The sequence below is a fragment of the Dendropsophus ebraccatus genome, chromosome 9 (assembly GCF_027789765.1).
Source record: "Dendropsophus ebraccatus isolate aDenEbr1 chromosome 9, aDenEbr1.pat, whole genome shotgun sequence".
In the NCBI taxonomy this organism is placed as follows: Eukaryota; Metazoa; Chordata; class Amphibia; order Anura; family Hylidae; genus Dendropsophus; species Dendropsophus ebraccatus.
The window spans coordinates 20,260,195-20,283,486 of NC_091462.1; the positions used below are offsets into that span (position 1 = coordinate 20,260,195).

At 45.4% G+C, this 23,292-nt stretch overlaps 1 protein-coding gene across 3 annotated transcripts in view; it reads left to right on the forward strand.

The window, feature by feature from the left end:
• MBD5 (methyl-CpG binding domain protein 5) overlaps positions 1–23,292 on the forward strand; it is a 52,870-nt gene that overhangs the window by 1,300 nt on the left and 28,278 nt on the right. For 2 of the 3 annotated variants that reach the window (XM_069982668.1, XM_069982669.1), the window contains exons 2-5: positions 14,530–15,092; positions 15,817–15,919; positions 19,381–19,561; positions 20,497–22,575. In XM_069982668.1, coding sequence (XP_069838769.1) covers positions 14,980–15,092; positions 15,817–15,919; positions 19,381–19,561; positions 20,497–22,575 — 2,476 coding nt within the window. In that variant the 5' untranslated portion in view covers positions 14,530–14,979. Of the gene's footprint in view, positions 1–14,529; positions 15,093–15,816; positions 15,920–16,404; positions 16,484–19,380; positions 19,562–20,496; positions 22,576–23,292 lie in introns of those variants that run through there. The other variant, XM_069982670.1, reaches the window with a different exon arrangement.

Sequence of the window (23,292 nt, forward strand, 5' to 3'; positions counted from 1 at the left end):
GGACCAGATGGGGTGACGGGGCATGGACCAGATGGGGTGACGGGGCATGGACCAGATGGGGTGACGGGGCATGGACCAGATGGGGTGACGGGGCATGGACCAGATGGGGTGACGGGGCATGGACCAGATGGGGTGACGGGGCATGGACCAGATGGGGTGACGGGGCATGGACCAGATGGGGTGACGGGGCATGGACCAGATGGGGTGACGGGGCATGGACCAGATGGGGTGACGGGGCATGTGAGGGGCGCTAGTGGGGTGAGCGGGGCATGTGAGGGGCGCTAGTGGGGTGAGCGGGGCATGTGAGGGGCGCTAGTGGGGTGCTAATGGGGTGACGGCTCCTGTGAGGGGCTCTGACTGGGCGAGGGGCGGTGACGGGGCGCGTGAGGGGTGCTGAGTGGGTGACGGGGCGCGTGAGGGGTGCTGATGGGGTGTGTGAGGGGTGCTGAGCGGGTGATGGGGAGGGTGAGGGGCGCTAATGGAGTCACAGCTAGTGTGAGAGGTGCTCAACGGGTGATGGGGCGTGTGAGGGGTGGTGATGGGGCATGTGAGGGGTGCTGATGGGGTGACGGGGCATGTGAGGGGTGGCGATGGGGTGACGGGGCATGTGAGGGGTGGCGATGGGGTGACGGGGCATGTGAGGGGTGACGGGGCATGTGAGGGGTGGCGATGGGGTGAAGGGGCATGTGAGGGGTGGCGATGGGGCGAGTGAGGGGTGCTGATGGGGTGACAGCTAGTGTAAGAGGTGCTGATGGGGTGACGGGGCATGGACCAGATGGGGTGACGGGGCATGGACCAGATGGGGTGACGGGGCATGTGAGGGGCGCTAGTGGGGTGAGTGGTGCTGATTGGGAGACGGCTTGTGTGAGGGGGGGTTAATGGGGTGACGGCTCCTGTGAGGGGCTCTGACTGGGTGACGGGGCAAGTGAGGGGCGCTGATGGGGTAACGAGGCGCTGATGGGGTGACGGGGCACGTGAGGGCCGCTGATGGGGTGACAGGCCTGACAGGGATATGGAGAGGTGAGGCGGCATGTGAGGAAGAGACCATTGGTGAATAGTTGAAATATTTACTGCCATTCCTCTTGTTAGTGATCAGACTGGGGGGGGTGACTACATATTACACTGATTTATCTATAGAATACCTATCTTGGCGCTCTCTGCTTCTGCAGTCCCTTGACAACAAGCAGGTCACACACTGTCCCATTCATCAGCTACTTTCTGTAGAGAAGCCTTGCAGTAAGCGCCCTGTTCCTCTGCAGCGCCACCACAGGGGAAATGAAGTATTACTTAGCGTTCATTCATATCAATTCTGTGTAATGCGGGACAGGACCTCTAGTGCTAAAGACTCTATACTCTCTCTCCATTGCTGGGCCTGCACAGTGGATATATTCTGGATTTTGAGGACTTTTGTAATTGTCATGTTGCACCTTTTCTTGGCTTGGTCTTCGTAGCAGAACATGGTGTGTGACATTTCACCTTTCCAGGTGGATGGTGTCACCTTCCTGGTGTGGGGCACACGGTCCTGGTGGAGGCTGCTCGGCACGTTGATGGGCGACATGCGTTGTAATCATCACTGGTTGCTTTAGGAAAGTAATGTATGGACTGTACCTCTGGGGCATTAAAATGGGATGAAGTTGGCTAATGCTGAGGGCATGCTGGGAGTTGTTTTTCTATGACCGATAACATTGAGGAAACCCAGCGATCCAGACATCAGACTCCTGGTCCAGACGGATTGCGCCAAGAAAGCCACCGCTTTTAGCATTTTTTTCTGTGTGCTCGTTCTATGACCTGTAATGCTTATGTTCTTGCAGTATTCATTCTCCTAACGTTTTATTATTTTTAACAATACTAAACCAGTCTGGATTATCTGCATTATAATCTGGCACCTGGGCAGATGGATTAGCGATGTGTCCCCCATAGAGGAGCGGGGTCATCATGGAGGTGGGGTCCTTAGGGTGAATTCATACTCGGTTGCTGTCACTTTTCAATGAAAATCTGCAGCAATAGGTTGACATCTAATGTAATGTAAGGGCCCTATTACACGGAAAGATTATTGTTTGGAAAATCGTTATATTGCTTGAATTCAAGCGATAATCTTTCCGCGTGTAACGATCAAAACGACTTAACGAAAACTTGTTTGTCTTGTCTTTTGAGTTGATCATAAAATTATTGTTAAAGGAAAAGTCCGGCAAAACTTTTTATTAAAGTATTGTATTGCCCCCCAAAAGTTATACAAATCCCCAATATACACTTATTACAGGAAATGCTTATAAAGTTGTTTTTTTCTCTGCACTTACTACAGCATCAAGGCTTCACTTCCTGGATAACATGGTGATGTCACTTCCTGGATAACATGGTGATGTCACTTCCTGGATAACATGGTGATGTCACTTCCTGGATAACAGGGTGATGTCACTTCCTGGATAACAGGGTGATGTCACTTCCTGGATAACATGGTGCTGTCACGACCCGACTCCCAGAGCTGTGCGGGCTGTGGCTGCTGGAGAGGATGATGGCAGAGAGATGCTCAGTTTCCTTCCAGTGCCCTGTGTCCCTCAGTGTCCCCCTGCCATCATCCTCTCCAGCAGCCACAGCCCGCACAGCTCTGGGAGTCGGGTTGTGACATCACCATTTTATCCAGTAAGTGACATCACCATGTTATCCAGTAAGTGACATCACCATGTTATCCAGGAAGTGACATCACCATGTTATCCAGGAAGTGACATCACCATGTTATCCAGGAAGTGACATCACCATGTTATCCAGGAAGTGACATCACCATGTTATCCAGGAAGTGACATCACCATGTTATCCAGGAAGTGAAGCCTTGATGCAGTAGTAAGTGCAGGGAAAAAAGCACTTTATAAGCATTTCCCATAATAAGTGTATATTGGGGATTTCTCAAACTTTTGGGGGGGCAATACAATACTTTAATGAAAAATTCCACCGGATTTCTCCTTTAATTGTTTAAGGGTTTGTTCACCAATTTATTTATTTTTTCTTTAAAATTAACTGATGCCAGAAAGTTCCCGAGATTTGTAATTTACTTCTATTAAAAAATCTCTAGTCTTCCAGTACTTTAGTCTTCCAGCTGCTGTATGTCCTGCAGGAGGTGGTGTATTCTTTCCAGTCTGGAGAGCAGGAGAGGTTTTCTATGTGGATTTGCTGCTGCTCTGGACAGTTCCTGACACGGACAGAGGTGGCAGCAGAGAGCACTGTGTCAGACTGGAGAGAATACACTACTTCCTGCAGGACATACAGAAGCTGATAAGTAATGGAAGACTAGAGATTTTTTAATAGAAGTAAATTACAAATCTCTGAAACTTTCTGGCACCAGTTTATTTGAAATTAAAAAAAAAAATTGGTGAACCACCCCTTTAATCGTTCACAAATCTTTCGGTGTATGTACACATCGTTCGTTACAACGATACGATTAACGAGTGTGCAAACTATCATGGTTGCAATCGTAACTAATGACAATTGTATTATGGTGAATGCTTTCAGGTCATTCGCACAAGCGTTCCTTTGCAATTGTTTATCGCCAATCAGATAAAACGAAAAACCGTTTCCTCTAGCAAGACACCAACGCAAGGATGAACGTGTATTAAAGTACTGCAGCCTTTCTAACTGCTTACAGACAGCCACATTTTGATGGATGGGAATCATCTCCAGTCAAAGATCTTTCTGCCACAAATCTGCTGCATGTGGATTCATCCTAAGGACTCTTTTACTCGGGCTGATATGGGGCCGTGCATGGACATGAGTGAGGGCTGATAGTTTGCCTTTAGAAGACGCTATGAATTGCACGAATGATCATGGTTTTATTTGTGTAGCCTTTTGTTGTTCACCAACATTTTTTCCCAGCAAGTGCCAGAGATTTATAATTTACTTCCGTGCCTGGTCCCGGGGTCTGTCTGTCTCCTGGGGCAGGTATTCGGACTAAAAACAACTTTTATTCTGACAGTGTCAGTGAGGCGGGGCATAGAGCATCTGTGCCTGCAGCGCCTCTCCCCTCACCTTTTTTCTGTCGTCACATTTTTGCGCTAAATCTTTATGTTCGACGGCGGCAGATATCGAGTGTATGGAACGGGCGGAACTTCAAGCAGAGTCGGCCCAGCGGAATCCGCTTGAAGTCTCTGCGGAAATTTGGTAGTGTGCACATAGACTTATGGCTGATTCCAGTAGTAGGACTGAGGTCAGTCATTAGAGATGTCTTATAAGAAGCCGTGCTCCTGTGTGTTAGTTACCTGACTATGGACAGATCTACAGTCCCTGACTATATACAACTGAGTCTCCTCAGCACCACTTCTCAGCCTTGAGTGACAGCTCCAGCATCCAATCAATAAATGGCCACAGCTGTCAATCAGGGCTCAGAACAGCTGACTGATTCCTGTTAAAGAGCAACTTCACAATGAGACAGCAACATTTATCCTGCATTAAAGTGATCCTAGGGATTTATCAAGTTATGCTTTTATTTGTTGGTGTTTTCTCCCCTTGGTCATTTTTTTTTAGAATAAGTAAGCTCCTTTAAGGACCTGGCCTGTTTAGGATTTGGTGGCATTTACTAGAAAACTGGATTCTTTGGCATTGTTTTTTGTCATTTCTTTCTTTTGCAGGTTAATAACATGATCACCATCAGTCCAGGTTTGTATGGATGCAGTGATGCAAGTTATGAGGGTCTGTCATGACCACCATATTTTCCCTGGTAGAGAGCATAGTGAGGTGACAGGGAACCCCTTCCCAGTGTGTAACCACTTACATGCCACAGTTGCTGTTGACCTTGGCATCTAGGAGGTTAAATGGCCAGGAATGGAGTTACCTCAAATCCTGGTACTTGTCTCCAGGTCCAGTCTCCTAAAGGCAGCTATACTTATCCAAGTCCAGTCTTCTGAAGGCAGCTATACTTACTTGTATCCAGGTCCAGTCTCCTGAAGGAAGCTATATAACAGTGATACTTACTTGTATCCAGGTCCAGTATCCTGAAGGCAGCTATACTTGTATCTAGTCTCCTGAAAGAAGCTTTTTAGTCTTTAGTGCTGGTTGAAAAAAAGAGACCAATTGCCGAAAGTCCCTGTCATTGCGTGCTCACAGAGAAGGCTGTCATATGATTGATGGAGCCGTGATGGAGCTGTGAGCTCTGTACTGGCCGGCACAAGACTAAAAACCTGCCATCCAGAGACTGGACCTGGATACAAGTAAGTATAGCTTTGTTTTTAAGAAGTTGTTTGGTGATTTGGAAAAATCCACAACTGGCAGGGGGAAACCATCATTGCCTAACTCTTTCTGTGCCCGCAAAGCGCCGGGTTACTGACACCGGGACCACCACCGAAAGTCATTTAACCCCCAAGTTCCAATGATGTCACGACTTTAGGGGAAATTCCCGACCTGGCCGATGGAGTGCCTGCTCAGCCAATCAATGACTGCAGCGGGTTCCCGCCCCAGTCCCTTACTGGCTTAGCGGTCAGTCCATCATCTGGGTCTTGATGTCGGCTGTGCAGGAGAGCTCGGAGTGGCAATCCAGCACTACAATTGCACAAGGAGAGATGAGTAATGTTTGTTTATGTCCCCCCCCCCCCTATTTTCCACTCCTGGTTAGTGGTCGAGTCAGTCCATTTATTGTCAAACTACAGTGGTTTCTGTTTTTAGATCATAATGACAACCAAAAACATCCAATGACCCTGATTGAAAGTTCCCTTCCTCCAGTTCTTAATACTGTGTATTGCCCACCTCTAACATCAATGACAACTTGAAGTCTTTTGTGGTAGTTGTGGATCAGGTTCAGATGGTAAAGCTGCCCTTTCTTCTTGGCTAAAAGCCTCCAGTTCCTGTAAATTCCTGGGCTGTCTTGCTTGAACTGCGTGCTTGAGATCTCCCCAGAGTGGCTCAATGATACTGAGGTCAGGAGACTGAGATGGCCACTCCAGAACCTTCACTTTGTTCTGCTCTAGCCAATGACAGATCAACTTGGCCTTGTGTTTTGGATCGGTGTCATACTGAAACGTCCAAGTACGTCCCATGCGTAGCCTACGGGCTGATGAGTGCACATTTGCCTCCAGTATTCGCTGATAACCGGCTGCATTTATCTTTCCTTCACGTTTGACCGAGTTTCCTGTGCCTTTGTATCTCACACATCCCCCAAACCATCAGCGATCCACCTCCGTGCTTTACAGAAGGAATGGTGCCCCTTTCATCATAGGCCTTGCTGACACCTCTCCAAATGTAATGTTTATGGTTGTGGCCAAAAAGTCTCATCACTCCCGAGGCTTGTCTCTGTGCTGTTTGTTGTATTGTAGGCGAGATACTTTGTGGTACCTTGGTTTAAGAGCTCACAGTTTTTCAAAATTGTGACTTTGTTTAACCCTTAGAGGACCGGGCCAATTTGCATTTTTGGACTTCTGGTTTTTTCCCTCCACTAATTGTACTTTGCAATGACAGGCTGAATTTTTTCATAAGGTACACTGCATAACCAAGTAAAAATTCAATGTGTGGTGAAATTTAAAAAAATAGATATTTTATTTATTTGGGGGGTATTTGTTTTTACGCCATTCGGCCTGCGGTAAAACATGTTCCTCAAGTCGTTACGATTATGACAATATGTAACATGTATAACTTATATTGTATCTGATGGCCTGTACAAAATTCAAATCATTGTTAAATATATGTTCCTTAAAATCGCTCCATTCCCAGGCTTATAACGCTTTTATCCTTTGGTCTATGGGGCTGTGTCAGGTGTCATTTTGCGCCATGATGTGTTCTTTCTATCGTTACCTTAATTGCGCATATGGGACTTTTTTGATCGCTTTTTATTACAATTTTTCTGGACTTGATGCGACCAAAAATGCGCAATTTTGTACTTTGGGATTTTTAGATTTTTTTTTTTTTTTTGAACACTGCTGACCGGCATCATCAATTCCTCGGATATATTTTTGTGCCCCTTTCCTGTTTTATACAGTTCAACTACCTTTTCCCGTAGATCCGCTGACAATTCTTTTGCTTTCTCCATGACTCACAATCCAGAAGTGTTAGTGGTTGGGTAAAAGATACGAGAGTCTGTCTGGATCCTAGAAACTCACTCAGTTTTTTTTATACACAGATTACAAGCAGCCGGGTCACATGCATGTTATCAGGCCAAAATAACCAGGGTATGTGGTACTTTTGATCAAGGTCATTTGGATGTTTTTGGTAATTATGATTTAAAGGGATCCCGTCACCATGAAAATGTTACCTAACCTTATTAGCATCATGTTGTGGAGCAGAAGGAGCTGAGCAGATTGATAGATAGATAGATATATATCTATCAATGTAATTTGATTGAAATCTCTAATGTTTCCATGTTAAGGAGTCCAACTATACCATCACTGTACCACCCCCCCCCCCCCCCTAGATTGCAGGTCGGCTGTCCCCCAGGTAAATGGATAAGCATCATAGGTGCCCAACTACTGCTCCATTCAATGCTGGGATGCAAAAATAACAATAAAAAAAAAAAAAAAAAAAAAAAGTTTTAACATAACTATAAATAGCCAAATCCTTAAGGTTTTAGTTTTTTGTCACATTTCTGCATTTCGCCTCCGCTCTCTCTGTTTGGTTTTTTGCTTTCGAGGATTCAGCGCTTTTGGTTTTTACGTCTGGATCCGCCGTCACTTCATCACTAAACTCAGTCGCAAAAATGCCCCATGGCTGTGGTATGGTTGTGCGTCTGTCATCAGCTACCAGGAGAGGAGCTGTGCCGGTCCTGTAGCCATGTGTCAGGAGCAAAGGATTCTGGGAGCCCAGGGCCACACTGATCCTCTGTGTAGATGGGGGGACGGTCAGTGTTTGGGGTCCCCCAGGTTGAGCTGTCATCATTGTGGCTTGTTAGGTGACAATTGTGTTATATCGTCTTATAGATCCGGCTGATAGAAATTAAAGCTGGAAGGACGTATAAAGCCATGTTCACATACTGTATACCTTAAGCGTTTCCGCTGTCCTTTGAAATCAGTGTCCTACCCCTGACAAGGCGGCAACCGCATGGATGTCTGCAGCCTGAGATGAACGGGACGGATGGGGAACTGTATGCAACAAATCTGCTGCATTTATACTTGCCCTAAGGGCCTGTTCACACTGTTATATTCTGTATCTGCAATATGCTTATGTGTGATGTATCTGTATAACATAGATAATGTGTATTTATATATGTATATGTGTATATAGATATGCGTCTATGTATATACATGTCATCCATATTTTTTAGCAACATTACTCAAACAACCAAAAATAATAGTTCATCCATTAACGAAATACAGATCTGACACAGTAAGGGCCCAGACACCCAACAAATTTTTGCTCTGTATTGGACGTGTAAATGAGCCTACATTCTACTTACCCCGGCCCATTTCTTCCTATTAGATCAAAAACAGTGTCAGGAGAGATGGCTGTCCACCAAGTCATTGTCCATTTTTATTGTTTGGGGGGGGGGGTGTTGTTGCAGTGAGAAGAGATTACTGTCCACCAGGTGAGTGCCCATGTGTATGGGGGAGATAAGGTAGGTTGCTGTCCACCAGGTGAGTGTCCGTGTGTGTGTGTGGGAAGGGGGGTCAGGAGGCATTTCTATCCCCCAGGTCAGTGTCCATGTGTATGGGGGGGGGGGCAGAGAGATTGCTGTCCACCAGGTGAGTGTCCATGTGTATATGGGGGGGGCAGAGAGATTGCTGTCCACCAGGTGAGTGTCCATGTTTATTTGGGGGGGGCAGAGAGATTGCTGTCCACCAGGTGAGTGTCCATGTGTATATGGGGGGGGGGGGGGGCAGAGAGATTGCTGTCCACCAGGTGAGTGTCCATGTGTATGTGGGGGGGTCCATGGGGGGGGTTGAGAGTGTGTTCATGTTCGGGGGGGGGCTTGATTGCTGTCAACCAAGTTTCTGTTAATAAAAGGGAAGTGGAGCATTTTCTGATCGAAAGGAGTCAGGTTGCAGCTCCCGTTTCCCACAGGCTTTTTGAAAGTGAAAGAAGCGATATAATTGGTTATTAAGGACGATTGCATCACTTTTTTATTTTTTTCCCCCCAGTTTTATTAGCTCTTCCCTATAGAGTGTAATGCACCATGGACGCTATAGAATAACATGTATATTTTTAATGTTTCATTTGCATTGCTTTATCTGTTGGCTTAGAAGGAGCCGCCTCTGTCTTCCCTGCCAGGTGTTTACCTCCCCAGGTATATATACCATGTATTGGCAGCTATATACCCTGCTCTGTAGTCGGTGCACTTGGCAGACAATGAGATCTGCGTGGATCAGAGTAGAGGAGCCCATTGTGCGCTGTATCAGAGGTGGCGGAGCTGAGATTGTAGTTCAGGGGTTGCCATGGTAAGATTACAGTTTTCTTATTACTATTGCAGTGCACATTAGGCGTGGAGGAGAATGCATGTGAGTGGCCCAGATCCTTCCATCTCCTCCCGGCTGCATGGGATGTATAGATGCAGATGGAGGCCTCGCCAACACTACGCAATTTATGCAATATTTTCATGGGACAAGCCGGGAGAATCCTGAGCCGTGTGTTTCCTCTCTGTGGAGGCTTCCGGCCTGATTATGTGTCTTATCCATCCTGACGGCTTTGCTTCTGTATGTAATAGCCGCATATAGAAAGAAAGTCCGATAATCCGACACTTAGGAAGATGATTTTAGAATAAGATACAGAATAGTGCAATATATCATCATATCATGTGGTGTTGTATGGTTTCTGGCAGTCACTCCGGGTATTTTCAGCTGTTGTAAGTGAATTTTAAAGGGGATTTCCTATAGTGACAGCTCATCACCTATCTATTCTGGGACTACTGGAAATAGCTGAACGCCATACTTTGGTATCTTCTTCAGTCTTATAGAGCAGTGGTCAGGTATGAATCCATCGTTCAGGCAGGGGGCACTCGGGACACCTATTATTGTAATCATTGGGTGTCCCAGCAGACTGACCCCTAACCCGAATAGATAACTATTCCCTTACCCAGGGATGAGGAACCTGCAGCCCTCCAGTTGAAGAACTACAATTCCCATCATGCCTGGTCAGCTGAAGCCAAGCTTTGGCCGTCCAGACATGATGGAAATTGTAGTTTTGCAACAGCTGCAGGGACAAGGGTTCCCCCATCCCTGTCCTAACCTATTGCATCTTCAAAGGATTTAGCCACTGCTAACTGTATGAAGGTGTCCATATAGAGGAGGGGGCACTGCTGTAATTCTGCTGCAATCACTGGGAAGGGGCAGGAATAGCTGTGACTGCTGGTGGAAGGGGAATGCACTATTATTGTGGAGGAAAGGAAGGACCTCGCTTTGATGGAGGTGGAGGAACCCTCCTACTACTACTAGAGCAAATTGGATTGTTACTACCAGGGAGTATAAAAGGGAAGACCTGCCTAGGCGTTCTGGAGACGAGGCATAGACCTCTTTTACACCATTCCAGAAAATGTAGGATTGCAGCACCGATCCACCCCCACCCCCGGTGTTTAGCTGTTACCGATGTGATTGTATTGGTCAACTATTACCGTTCTTGAGCATTAGGGATTTTATTAAAATGTATGTTTTTGTATTTTTGCATTATACAGGTTTACATTTTTTGCAGGATAATTTTCAGTTTAAAGTGCCAGAGGATTGTAATTTACTTCTGTTTAGAAAAAAAAAAATTCTATGGAGATTTGCTGCTGCTCTGGAGAGTTCCTGACATGGACAGAGGTGGCAGCAGAGAGCACTGTCAGACTGAAAAGAATACACCACTTCCTGCAGGACATACAGCGGCTTATAAGTATTGGAAGACTAGATATTTTTTAATAGAAGTAAATTCGAACCTCTGGCACCAGTTGATTTGAAAGAAATTTTTTATTTTTTTTTGTGTGAACTGTGTGTGTGAATATTGCCGTTACTTGTTGTGCTGCCACCTGGTGCTTTTTTTTTTTTTTTTTTATACTTATGGCGTCCACCCAATGTGTCCTGTGCTGATGGTCGCACATGCTCAGTAGCTCAGTCTCATTTATGGAGCGATTTATCATTTACTTCTATTAAAAAACCTCAAGCCTTCCCATACTTATCAGCTCCTGTATGCCCTGCAGGAAATGTTTTATTTTCAGTCTGACACAGTGCTCTCTGCTGACATCTCTGGCCGAGACAGGAACTCTGTCTTGGTTTTCTATGAATCCCCATCAAAAACCTCCCCTGCTCTGGACAGTTCCTGTCTCAGCCAGAGATGGCAGCAGAGAGCATACTTTATACTTTATTTTCAGACTGAAAATAAAACATTTCCTACAGGACACGCAGTAGCTGATAAGTATGGGAAGACTTGAGTTTTTTTTAATAGTAGTAAATTACAAATCTATATAACTTTCTAAGACCAGTTGATTTGAAAGAAAAAGATTTTCACTGGACAACCCCTTTAATAGACCGAACTTAGTCAGCTAGTTACTATGTGCAGTCTATTGAACTCATCGGCTCCTCGGACATTATACATCCAGCGTACTGATGTGACCCCAGCCGTGATATGTGAAATCCAGACCCCACCTTACTAAGCGGCTTCTCGCTGTGATGGAAATCTGCCCTCTGTTCCCTGACTTCATTGCCAGCCTTGTGTTTATACACAGCAGCCAATGAGAGAGAAGCAGGAAAGGGGCGTGTCTCAGACTACCTTCCTCTCCCTGTAGGCACTGCAGCTAAACTATAGTCACCGATAACAGCCCTGCAAGAATGGAGCGGAGATAAAAAGCAGGTTTTTTTTTTCTTTCAAATCAACTTTGTGACAAAATTATATAGATTTGTATTTTACTTCTATTTAAAAATCTCCAGTCTTCCACTGCTTATCAGCTACTGTATGTCCTGCAGGAAGTGGTGTATTCTCCCCAGTCTGACACAGTGCTCTCTGGTGCCACCTCTGTCCATGTCAGGAACTGTCCAGAGCAGTAGCACATCTCCATAGAAAACCTTTACTCCTTTGGACAGAATTTGAAAGAATTTTTTATTTTTTTTTTGCCGGAGTACCCCTTTAAGCTCTAGTTTAAACTTTAGTTATATATATGTCCCAGAATTTGGTGCCGCCGAACAGTGAGAGCGTTTAGTACGGTCTGCAGTGACATCACACCTGTGATAATTGTGATGTATTCATGCCAGTCCTTGTATAATCCCGCCTGTCTCTTATTGTTGGAGTCTTGTTTGCCATACTGGTTGTACGACCCGTCATGGCGGCACATATTATCTGCTCCCGTTGTGAGTGGCAGCCATCACATGTTAATATAGCAGCTGTCCGGCCTGCACATTGTGATTGCAGACTCCACAGTCTCTATGTACAGTGACCGCACCATGCCGCTCCTCGTCTTTTGTGCCGTCACGAGCTCTTATTTATGTGACCTATTTTTTTCCCCCAGCATAATTTCTATAGCAATAAGCGGGATATTTATAGCCGCCTGGTGAATGAAACGGACAGAGTTTTAACCGTTTCCGGCTTTGTGTACGGGGGATAATTTTACACAATGAAGTGAGGTGCACGTGTCAGCCAGGAGCACGGTATCACTTCACATCATTGCCTATTTATACCGTACTCCTTGACTGTCCTCATACATTATGCCGCTACTCTCACCCATCCTCCGCAGACGACTTCTATGTCTTGTTAATGCAGGAAGTTTCTATTAAAGGGGTACTCCAGGGAGTTCTTTTTTCCTTCTAAAGTGACTATGTACCCACAATCTGCTGGTACCGTCAGATAACTGCTTTTAGAGCTGTCCTGCAATCCGTTCGGCAGGTGATGCAGTTATTGTCCTAAAAAACAACTTTTAAACTTGCAGCCCTGTGTCAAATTGTCGTGGCCTAGGATTGCACCACCCCCTCCGTCCCTCATCATTAGGAATGCTCCAGGGAGGATTTTTCCTATTCCTCACCTGGCATGTGCAGTGTTCAAACAGGTGATGAATAGGAGAAATTGTTCTTGGGGCGTTCCTAATAATAAAGAGGGCGGGGAGGAGGGATGGAGAGGCGATGCAAGCCTAGGGCACAGACACTCTAGGCCATGCCAATATGATACAGGGCTGCAAATTTAAAAGTTGTTTTTAGGACAATAACTGCATCACCTGCCGAACGGACCCCAGGACAGATCTTTGATTAAAAGAAGCTACCCGAAGGTACATGCGGCTTGGTTGGTCAGATTGTGGGTACAGAGTCGCTTTAAATTAACAGGTTTTAAAACGTTCTATAGATTTGTAAATTATTCTACTTATCAGCTGCTGTATGTCCTGCAGGAAGTGGTGTATTCTCTCCAGTGTGACACAGTGCTCTCTGCTGTCACCTCTGTCCATGTCAGGAACTGTCCTGGGCAGCAGCAAAACCCCATAGAAAACCTCTCCTGCTCTAAACAGTTCCTGACATGGACAGAGGTGGCAGCAAAGAGCTCTGTGTCTGGAAAGCATACACCACTTCCTGCAGGACATACAGCAGCTGATAAGTACTGGAAGACTGGATATTTTTAAATAAGTCATTTACAAATCTGTATAACCAGTTTATTTGAAAGAAAAAAAATTGTCAGAGTACCCCTTTAAGAAAATGATTGGCTTCTCTATCACCGCCCATTGTTACAGTATGGTTTCTACATTGTATTGTAGCAGTGTTCAGTTCCTATACATTTATGTCCTTACAGCAAAAAAACATCAGACATATGTTAGTAATTTTATAGTTTTCAGGTTGTAACGTCAGGAGACAGATCAATAGAGTAGAGCCATAGAGGTCTGCAGTTGGGAGGCTGAGTTTCTTAAAGTTTTGGGACTTTCAGGAAAACTTTAAATAGTGGGAAAATCCCTTCAAGTTTTGCCCAGAATAGTAAAAATTTGGAAATGATGCGTCAGGGGACTAAATATAAGAAGCATCTTCTGTTTCTGTACAAATTATCCAGATAATTTTTTTAAAGGGGGGTTTATTTCAAATCAACTGTGTCCAAAAGTTATACAGATTTTTACTTCTATTCAAAAAATCTTAAGTCTTCCAATACCTATCATCTGCTGTCTGCCCTGCAGTAAGTGGTGTACTCTTTCCAGTCTGACACAGGGCTGTCTGCTGCCACCTCTGTCCATGTCAGGAACTGCTGACCCTGGTACACAGATCTCTTCCTATTCCCAATACTGTGAGATGTGTTTTCACACTGATTTCTTCTATTGACCTTTAGTCGTTCAGCTATCGCAAAACTACAATTCACACACTAGCTCGGATAGTAGACAGGGGGGAGAGAAACCTTAGAGGACAGATTACACAGGCTGGAAAGGAGAATCCTATAGACCACGGGTGTCCAACTCATAACCCTCCAGCTGTTGCAAAACTACAATTCCCATCATGGCTGGACAGCCAAAGCTTTAGCTGGGAATTATAGTTTTATAATGTCTGGAGGCCCCGAGTTTGACACCTGTGCTGTAGACTGTGTACAAGTATAGAGAGAAAATAGAGCTTACGCTGTAGAAACAAATGTAAGCAAACTGTACAATCCAGTTCCCTGTAAAATCTTCCAGTCGTCGGTCCTAATCCTTTGCTTCTCTCTTTGCAGGGCTACAGCACTGAATTTGTGGCATCATGAAGTCCCCCGGGAAATATTGCAATATTTTGGCTATACGATGCAACCTATAAGTGGATAACCTACAAGACGTTTCCATCTGGCGGCGTGCCCTGCCGGACAAAGATGAAATGTTCTTTTATACGTGTGTATTTGTTATCATATAAGCTACAGCGCATGGATGGACTGTACCATTTCCTAGCAGGGGGACAGTATTGCCTTCTGAGAGGTTTCCGCTCCCGGAGCAGTGTGGGATATCTGACAGGAATGGCTTCTGGAAGCAATGCCCGATTTTTCTTCTAACTTGCCCTGAACATTACTTAACCAAATGCACTTTGTGCGGTGTACCCAGCTGTGTAGGATCGGTCCTCTCGGAGTCATGAGTACATATGGCATATTGCAGTCCTCTTTCTGTTGATACCTTGGCTGAATCACAATAAGAAAATGAATGGTGGAAAGGTATGTGATGGAGGAGACAATGACGGCGCCCCACTGTCGGTGCAGGTTCCAGTGGGTTGGCAACGACGAGTGGACCAAAGCGGCGTTCTCTATATTAGGTGAGTGCCGAGTTCATGTTCCACCTCCTTATTCCTTGTTCTATAATGTCGTCTGTTTGGAATGTTGCTATAAAACAGGGATGAGGAACCCTTGTCTCCCGGCTGTTGCAAAACTACAATTCCCATCATGCCTGGACAGGCATGATGGGAATTGTAGTTTTACAACAGCCAGAGGGGCGAAGGTCCTCCATCCCCGTTATAACTCTTAGGAAAATTGTATATGGTAAGCATGTACTATATCAAGGGACCATCTTCATGGGCTGACTTCTCACTACAGAGCCTGTTTAGGGTTGTTCACTTATGCGGCCAGAATAGTTTGTGCAGCCCCTTAAAGGGGTTGTCTAGGATTGGCACAACACCTTCTTCCTTTCAGAAACAGCGCCACTCTTATCCTCAGGTTGTGTGTGCTATTGGAGCTCGCTTCCATCATCAAACTTAATACCGAGTTGTAATACCGCACACAACCTGAAGACTGCTGTGGCACCGTTTTTGGGAAAAAGCAACTGCATTGTTTTAATAATCCTGGATAACCCCTTTAAATTCGTCACCGTCGGCAACACATGGTTGACACATTCACGTGGATACTCGCATGCATTAATAGGCAGCTACCTGTGTTGGATTAGATTGTAAGAGCTGGCACATAAAGCTGCTCTCTGCCCCTTGTAGATTGTCCTCTTTGTGTTAAATTATATATAACATTTTTATGCTTTTTTCTCTTTCTCAGCCCAAGTGGATCCCATCTGTCATGTTTGGACCAGGTCAAAACTTATCTTCTCACAGATGGAACTTGCAAGTGCGGCCTGGAATGTCCTCTTATCCTACCGAAGGTATCGCTGCCTCTATAGCTAACAGGTTTTTAGAAACAGTTGATGTGATAGCGGCATAAACTCACCGGAATCTGCATTGGAAAATCCACCCCAAATTACAGATATTTAGAAGCTCCTGCGGATTTCATTGCAGATTATGTAAATTGAGTATTGCAAGTTTTGCTGCGGATTACAGTTTTCCTACAAAAATGCTAATTGATTTGTTCTTTCCCTTTTTAAAGAGACTCTTTCAGCAGGTTTATGGTGTCCTATTTTAGGGTAGGATAAACCAGTGCAGAGAAGCAGAACAGAATGATGTATCACTTACATTGTTCTGTGCAGCTGATCCAGAGATCTCCTCCTGAATAACATGGCCAATAAGTAGTCCTCTCCATTATGTGCATGAGCCCAGTAGTCCTCGATATTCATGAGAAGCAGAAACTCCGCCCACCAACTGCTGATTGGCAGTTATCTATCCATGCTGTGTATAGGCAGCAACTGTCAATCAGCAGCTGGAGGGCGGGGAGTGTGGCAAGAATCCTATTCTCCTGCATATTAGTAGAACGGCTGAACAGAATGATGGAAGTAATACACAGCATTTATATCTGTTCAGCATTTATATCACTAGTTTATGCTGTCCTCATTTAAGTATGCAAAGAAGGGGTCGGTGGAGCCTCAGTTGCGAGTCTCAAAACACTGGAATAGCCAGACATCCCTCTCTCCAGAGAAGGAAGCCTGTCGCCGAGGGGTGCCTCCCAGTGGGGAGGACACCAAACCACCCTGAAACGTAGCCCCTCAGGTCCTCACTCTGTTGCGAGCATTGGGACCTAAAAAGGGAAAAACCAGGGTGGCCCCTATAAGTCAAAGTCTAACTCTGTTGCGAGTGTAACGACATAAGACAAGGGTAACCATGGCAGGTATCCATCCACAGACTGCTGTTTCGGGGTATTTGCCCCTCGTCAGTGTGGAGCAGGTTTCTGGCTAACAGGGGCAATGAAAATTAGACCAACCAAACACAGTAATCACTGTGGAGCCTCAGTTGCAAGTCTCCCCATTTAAGGTAGCATAAACCTAGTGACAGATTCTCTTTAAAGGGTAGTTATGAAGAGGGGTAATACACCTGCAGCTGCACCTACACAAAAATTGACATGCTTAAAGGGAACCTGTCACCCCCCGTGCCGAGGTGAATGGCTCCCGACCCCCCGCTACAGCCCCCTATACTCACCTGATCCCGCCGGGTCCCGCTTCTGGATCCGGTCGGGTCACGGAGATCTTAGCCGCTGCAGCCCCCTCCGTCATTCTCTATGAGCGTTGGGCTGCAGCGGCTGATATCTCCATGACCCGACCGGATCCAGAAGCGGGACCCGGCGGGATCAGGTGAGTATAGGGGGCTGTAGCTGGGGGGTCGGGAGCCTGTCACCCCGGCATGGGGGGTGACAGGTTCCCTTTAAAGGGAATGTGTTATCAGAAAATGTTATGTTAAACATATTTTTTAAGAATTTTTGGTGACATTTTTTCTAATTTTCCATTTTTCCATCTATAGTATAAAATCTGGAAATCTTGCCATTTTTATTCTCGCTGTTAAATCTAAGTTGAGACTTTCTGATGTGTCTGCTGTAAAGCTATTTGTACAGCATTGCAGCGTCACGTGACAGCATTAGATAGAGGAGACAATAGCAGCTCCCTGTGGAATGACCTCTTCAGGTTATAGAGCGCGCTCAGTAATGTTTCACATTCATCCCAAGGGGACAGAGTCTGTCTATTGTCCTCTATGTCCATGAAGCTTGCTGTAAAGCATCACGCTAAATGCCATTAAGAACAGCTCAGGCAATATGGCCACCCCCATAACAATGTACAAAAAGTTAATTTAAAAAAGTACAGTCAGAAAATAGAAACAGATTAGAATAAAAGAACAAGTTTTTTTTATCAGACTCTAATCAGTAAAAGAACATTTAGGTGACACATTGCCTTTAAAGGGGTTGTCTGGCATAAACTATTAATCCATGCTGCTGCTTGGGCTGCAGGGGACAGGACTGTGCTGTATACTTACCTGTCCTGCTCAGCACCTGTTGCTGGTTCAAGGACCTTCCGTTGTCCTCCACTCTTTGTTGCTTTCATCTTTTTGACAACATGGTGATGTATAGGACAGGATAGTGCTGTCTATGCTAAGCGGCCATTGTAAGTGGGAACAGCACGTCCGCAGCTGTGGCGGAGCGGGACAGGTAAGTATGCAGCAGTGTTGTGTCCCCTGCAGCCCCCCCCCCCCCCCCCATAAGCATAGTTTTGTAGTTTATTCCAGACAACCCCTTTTAAATCCACCCACATCAAGTTCTTAAAGGAATATTCCTGGATTAGAATAATAAATAACAGCTACTTTCTTGTACAAACAGCACTACCCCTGTCCTCAAGTTGTGTAACGCATTACAATTCAACTCGTTTCACTTCGTTGAAACTGATCTGCATCCAAACTAAGGACACGAGTGGCACTTTTTCTCAAGCAGGATCACTCCTTCAAATCGTATCCAGTGGGATGCAAATTTTCTGCATAGAAAATCTACAGCATTTACAGAAGCAGAGAATATGCCAAGTGAACTCACTCTAAAGTCTGATGCTACGACCGTTGTAGTTATAGTTGTAAAGTATAGATATGAGAGCATCAGTTTATGCCCCTTACTGGAGTGGTGCACTACTAAAGGAGTCTTTTGCTTTGGTCACATGCTCCTCCATAAGTTGCAAAGTATGATGAGGACTGGAACGGACAGTAAGGGTCCATTTACACGACCCAATCAAAAAGCGTAAACGAGCGTTGATCTGCCCTGCCAGCGTCTATTGATGTATTGACATGTCAAAAGTTTTCATCGGTGTATAACCTAAAGGAGTCATCCAGTGTTACAAAAACATGTCCACTTTCTTCCAGAGACAGCCCCACTCTTGTCTCCAGTTAGGGTGCAGGTTTTGCAACTTCCATTGAAGTGAATGGAGCTTAATTGCAAACCGCACCAGAACTGGTGACATGAGTGGTGCTGTCTCTGGAAGAAAGTGGCCATGTTTTTGTAGCGCTGGATAACCCCTTTAAAGGGATCTCACACAAGCAGGCGTTACAACATGTGCAGATCTCTAACCCCACTATACATCGCACTGATTGTTGGATTTAAAGGGGGATTTGTATAATAAATGTGTGAAGAGTTGAGGGGTCAGCTTATCTGTTACCAGCCGCTGATCTATTTATGCAGATGCTTATAACCAGAGCTCCACCTCAAAGTAATGCAAATAACAAGTAGATTTCATTTTTCAGCATGTATTATTCTGTCCAGGCCCCTTGCCGACCTCTGCATAAGAAATGTATAGGTTTCCCGTTATATAATTCATCCTGATCCAGAGTTTCTGGTCCATAATAAATCATAATAAATGTTATTTCCCTTATTTCCACATGATGATGTGATTTCTCACTGTTTGCATTGTGTAATTTATCTGTTTTATAGGTGTTTAATTTTGACCCTGGAGCCGCTGTAAAGCAGAGAACCGCCGAGGACGTCAAAGCCGATGAGGACGTGACCAAGCTGTGCATCCACAAGCGCAAGATCATCGCTGTGGCCACACTACACAAGAGCATGGAGGCGCCGCACCCCTCACTGGTGTTAACAAGTCCTGGCGGAGGAACAAGTATGTGGGAATAGCTTAGTGGCAATATTGTCTGGGATATTTGTGATGTTATTTTTTCTTCTAGATTAACCACTAGACAACCCATGACGTATGGGAATGGCATGGCCACCTGTGCCTGATTGGCCCATGCTGTACCCATACGCTGTTAACTGCTACGTAACTCTGCCCCTATTTGCCCCTAGCAACCAATCACATTCCACCTTTCATTTTTCAAAGCATCTGTGAGGAATGAAAAGTGGAATCTGATTGGTTGCTAGGGGCAACAGGGCCTGTTTCACTTTACACCATGTTTGATAAATCTCCCCCATAGTGTGTGTGTGTGTGTGTGTGTGTGTGTGTATTTTGTTGTTGTTTTTTATTAAATGATTTAATCATTTTGCTTTCTACAGTGTTTTGATTTTAATACAATATAACCTGATACAATCTAATAGTGATGTTACCTATTTAATTTAATTTATTTAATCATTTATTGTCCAATCACGACCTAGAGGACACACTTTAGTTGTAAAAGTACAATTATTTTTGAGAAAAAAAAAACAAAACAAAACAAGCCCTTACATGACCCTGTAAAAATAAAAGCTTAGAAGGCGAGGGGGGGGGAAACAAAAACCCAAAAATGCTAATTGTTGTGTTGAGAATCACATACTACTTACAAGACTGGACAGGCAAGGACTGAACTGGACTTACAAGACTGGCAGATTTTCTGCCGTTGTTACCCACCAAATCCCATAGTAGAAAATCTTTACAAAATCCTGAGTATTTTGGTGCATTGGAAATATAAAAGTTTTCTGCTCCTGTGATTTTTCCCCACGGATTGTGCGCAGTGTATACATGTGACCATACCCTAAAGGGCTTCATAGTTTCATCTGTTATTGCACTGCACCCTTTATTGCCGTATACCGGGCCAATTATGTGTATTTGTTTTCTTTATCCAGATTCTGCTCCTATCGTGTCCACCCGCGTAGCCACCCCGCGATCCATGAGAAATAAATCACTCGAGGGCATGGTGAATTCTATGCTGCCAGAATGTAGAAATCCATTTAAGCTGATGGTTAAAGAATATGTGGGATCTCAGCCGCATGACCTTCACCCTGCGTATCCACCACAGAGGTTAGGCAGCAACGAGCATGGACAGAAATCACCATTCCGCGGGGGGCACGGCAACATGACCAGTCCAGCATCATCCGGATCCCAGATTTACGGTGATGGATCTGCATCCCCGAGGACCGACCCGCTGGGAAGCCCCGATGCATTCACAAGGAACAATCCCAACTATCACGCTCCACCCAATTCCAGCCCCATTCATGTGAACAGGACTCCCATATCGCCACAATCTATCATGTTACATGGATCCCCGGTGCAGCCGTCATGCGCTATGGCTGGTAGGACAAATTTACCTTTGTCTCCAACGTTTGCCAGTCCAGTGTTAAAGAAAACTGTTTGCAATTATCCGCCCAACATGGATATGTCACGTGCAATGTTCCATCATAAGCAGCAGACACCAGGTCCTCCACCACCACTGCCGCCACCACCTCCCCCTCCGCCACCACCACCGCCACTTTGTGCTCTTCAGAAAAAGCCATTAACATCTTCAGAGAAAGATCCGCTTGGTATTCTCGACCCCATCCCCAGCAAACCGGTTCTCCAAAACCCTGTAATGAACACTAACACATTTCATCCAAATGTTCACTCTCAGGTACCTGTGATGAATGTAAACATGCCACCCGCCGTCGTTCCATTGCCAAGTAATCTTCCATTGCCAACCGTCAAACCTGGTCACCTGAATCACGGTAATCACATTCAGAGAGTTCAACACCCGGCCTCCACATCCTTATCCCCCTCACCGGTAACATCTCCCGTGCACACAATGCCACCTGGTATAGGAAGGATCGAGGCATCACCCCAAAGATCACGTTCTTCTTCCACGTCATCCGATCATGGAAACTTTATGATGCCTCCCATGGGAACGCAACCTACCTGCGGTGGCCTCAAACTCCCGCCACGTTCTCCAAGGCCCAGTATGGGCTCTCCAAGACCATCCATGCCATCAAGCCCGTCAACCAAGCCTGATGGACATCACCAGTACAAAGATATCCATAATCCATTGATAGCTGGAATGAGCAATGTATTAAACCCCCCCAACAACACTGTTTTCCCCCCCTCTTCGGCTGGTAACGCTCCTCTTAAGGGTCAGACGGGATTGCTGGGGATGCCTTTAAATCAGATCTTGAACCAGCATAACGCTGCCTCCTTCCCCGCGAGCAGTTTACTTTCAGCAGCAGCCAAAGCACAGCTAGCAAATCAAAATAAACTTGCTGGTAACAATAGCAGTTCCGGATCTGCCGTCAGCTGTGGCAGCAATGAAGGAAGTAGCACTTTACCCACAATGTTCCCCCCGGCCTCCAACGCCCTGCTACCTCCAGCAGAGGGGCAGAGCGGACGGGCGGCTCTGAGAGATAAGTTGATGTCTCAGCAGAAGGACTTAAGAAAAAGAAAGCAACCTGCATCGACTGTTGTCAGTCTTCTCAAGCCTCCATCCGTGGATAATCCCAGCCTGCAAAAACCAGGACCCGACCTGATGCGGAAACAAGGACAAAATTCGTTCCCCATAAATTCGATGTCTCAACTTCTCCAAACCATGAGTTGTCAAAACTCCCACATGAACAGCAATAGCACCGTTCCCGACCCCAACATGAGTTTGCCTTGCGCTGCCAACCAGCTGGGCTACAACGACAACAGCCTGAACCCGGCCAATCTCCATAACTCACTGGCACTTAACATAAGAGGGGAGGGCGTCTTCTGCCAAAACCCTAACACTAACTTTGTTCACGGCAACAATCCTGTACCTAACGCTCATCTCCCTGGACTCATCAACCAGATGCAAAGCAGTAGCGGTTACGGGATGCTACCCCATCCAGGGAACCCGTTACATCTCAACCCATCCCAGCAGAGAATGCAGACATCATCCTCTATACCAATGATCGCCAACAGCATTGGTAACAGTTCAGATTCAGGTATGCTCTTCACCTGAGTTTTCCCTGTGTATTTTGTGAGTGTCTGCCTGGGTGTCATGCAAAGCACTGACTCTTTTTACATTGCTATTTATATGTACTAAATTACTTTGTTACTATTTATTGTTTTCTCCTTAATTTTATTTGTTTTTGTTATTTTTGTTGCATAAAATAAAAATGGCAAAAACCTTTTTTTTTTTTTTGTTGGGATTTGTTTTGATGCCACCTTCATTGGGTTCTTCATCCACCTTGTCAAGGCATTGTAAATTGTCCATAACTCCTTTAAGTGTCAGTGTCGTTATAATTTTTTTTGTAGAAATCAATAGTACAGGCAATTTTAAGAAAACTTTGTAATTTGGTTTATTAGCCGAAAAATGCATTTTTATCCTGTAAAAGCAATTTGAAGCTCTCCCTCCTGTCTTCATTGTTCTCTATGGAGAGGGGAGGAGTGGAGGAAGATGAGGCACCAAAACAGGACAACAAAGAGTTAATTTACAGCCACATCACCGGGCTTCCTCCTCTGACCTCTGAATACGGGCTTTCACACAGGTCCCGTTGTGTAATCCTTTGTTCTCTGCTGGCGACTAATCTCCCCCCTCTCCCCTCCCCTCTCCATAGAACAGACAGTGACTGATGTAAAAGAGTCGAGATTTCCTGATAATGAGCAGTGAAGGAGGGGGGGGGACTAGGGGAAAGTCTTTTTGAATGCAGATATTTGCC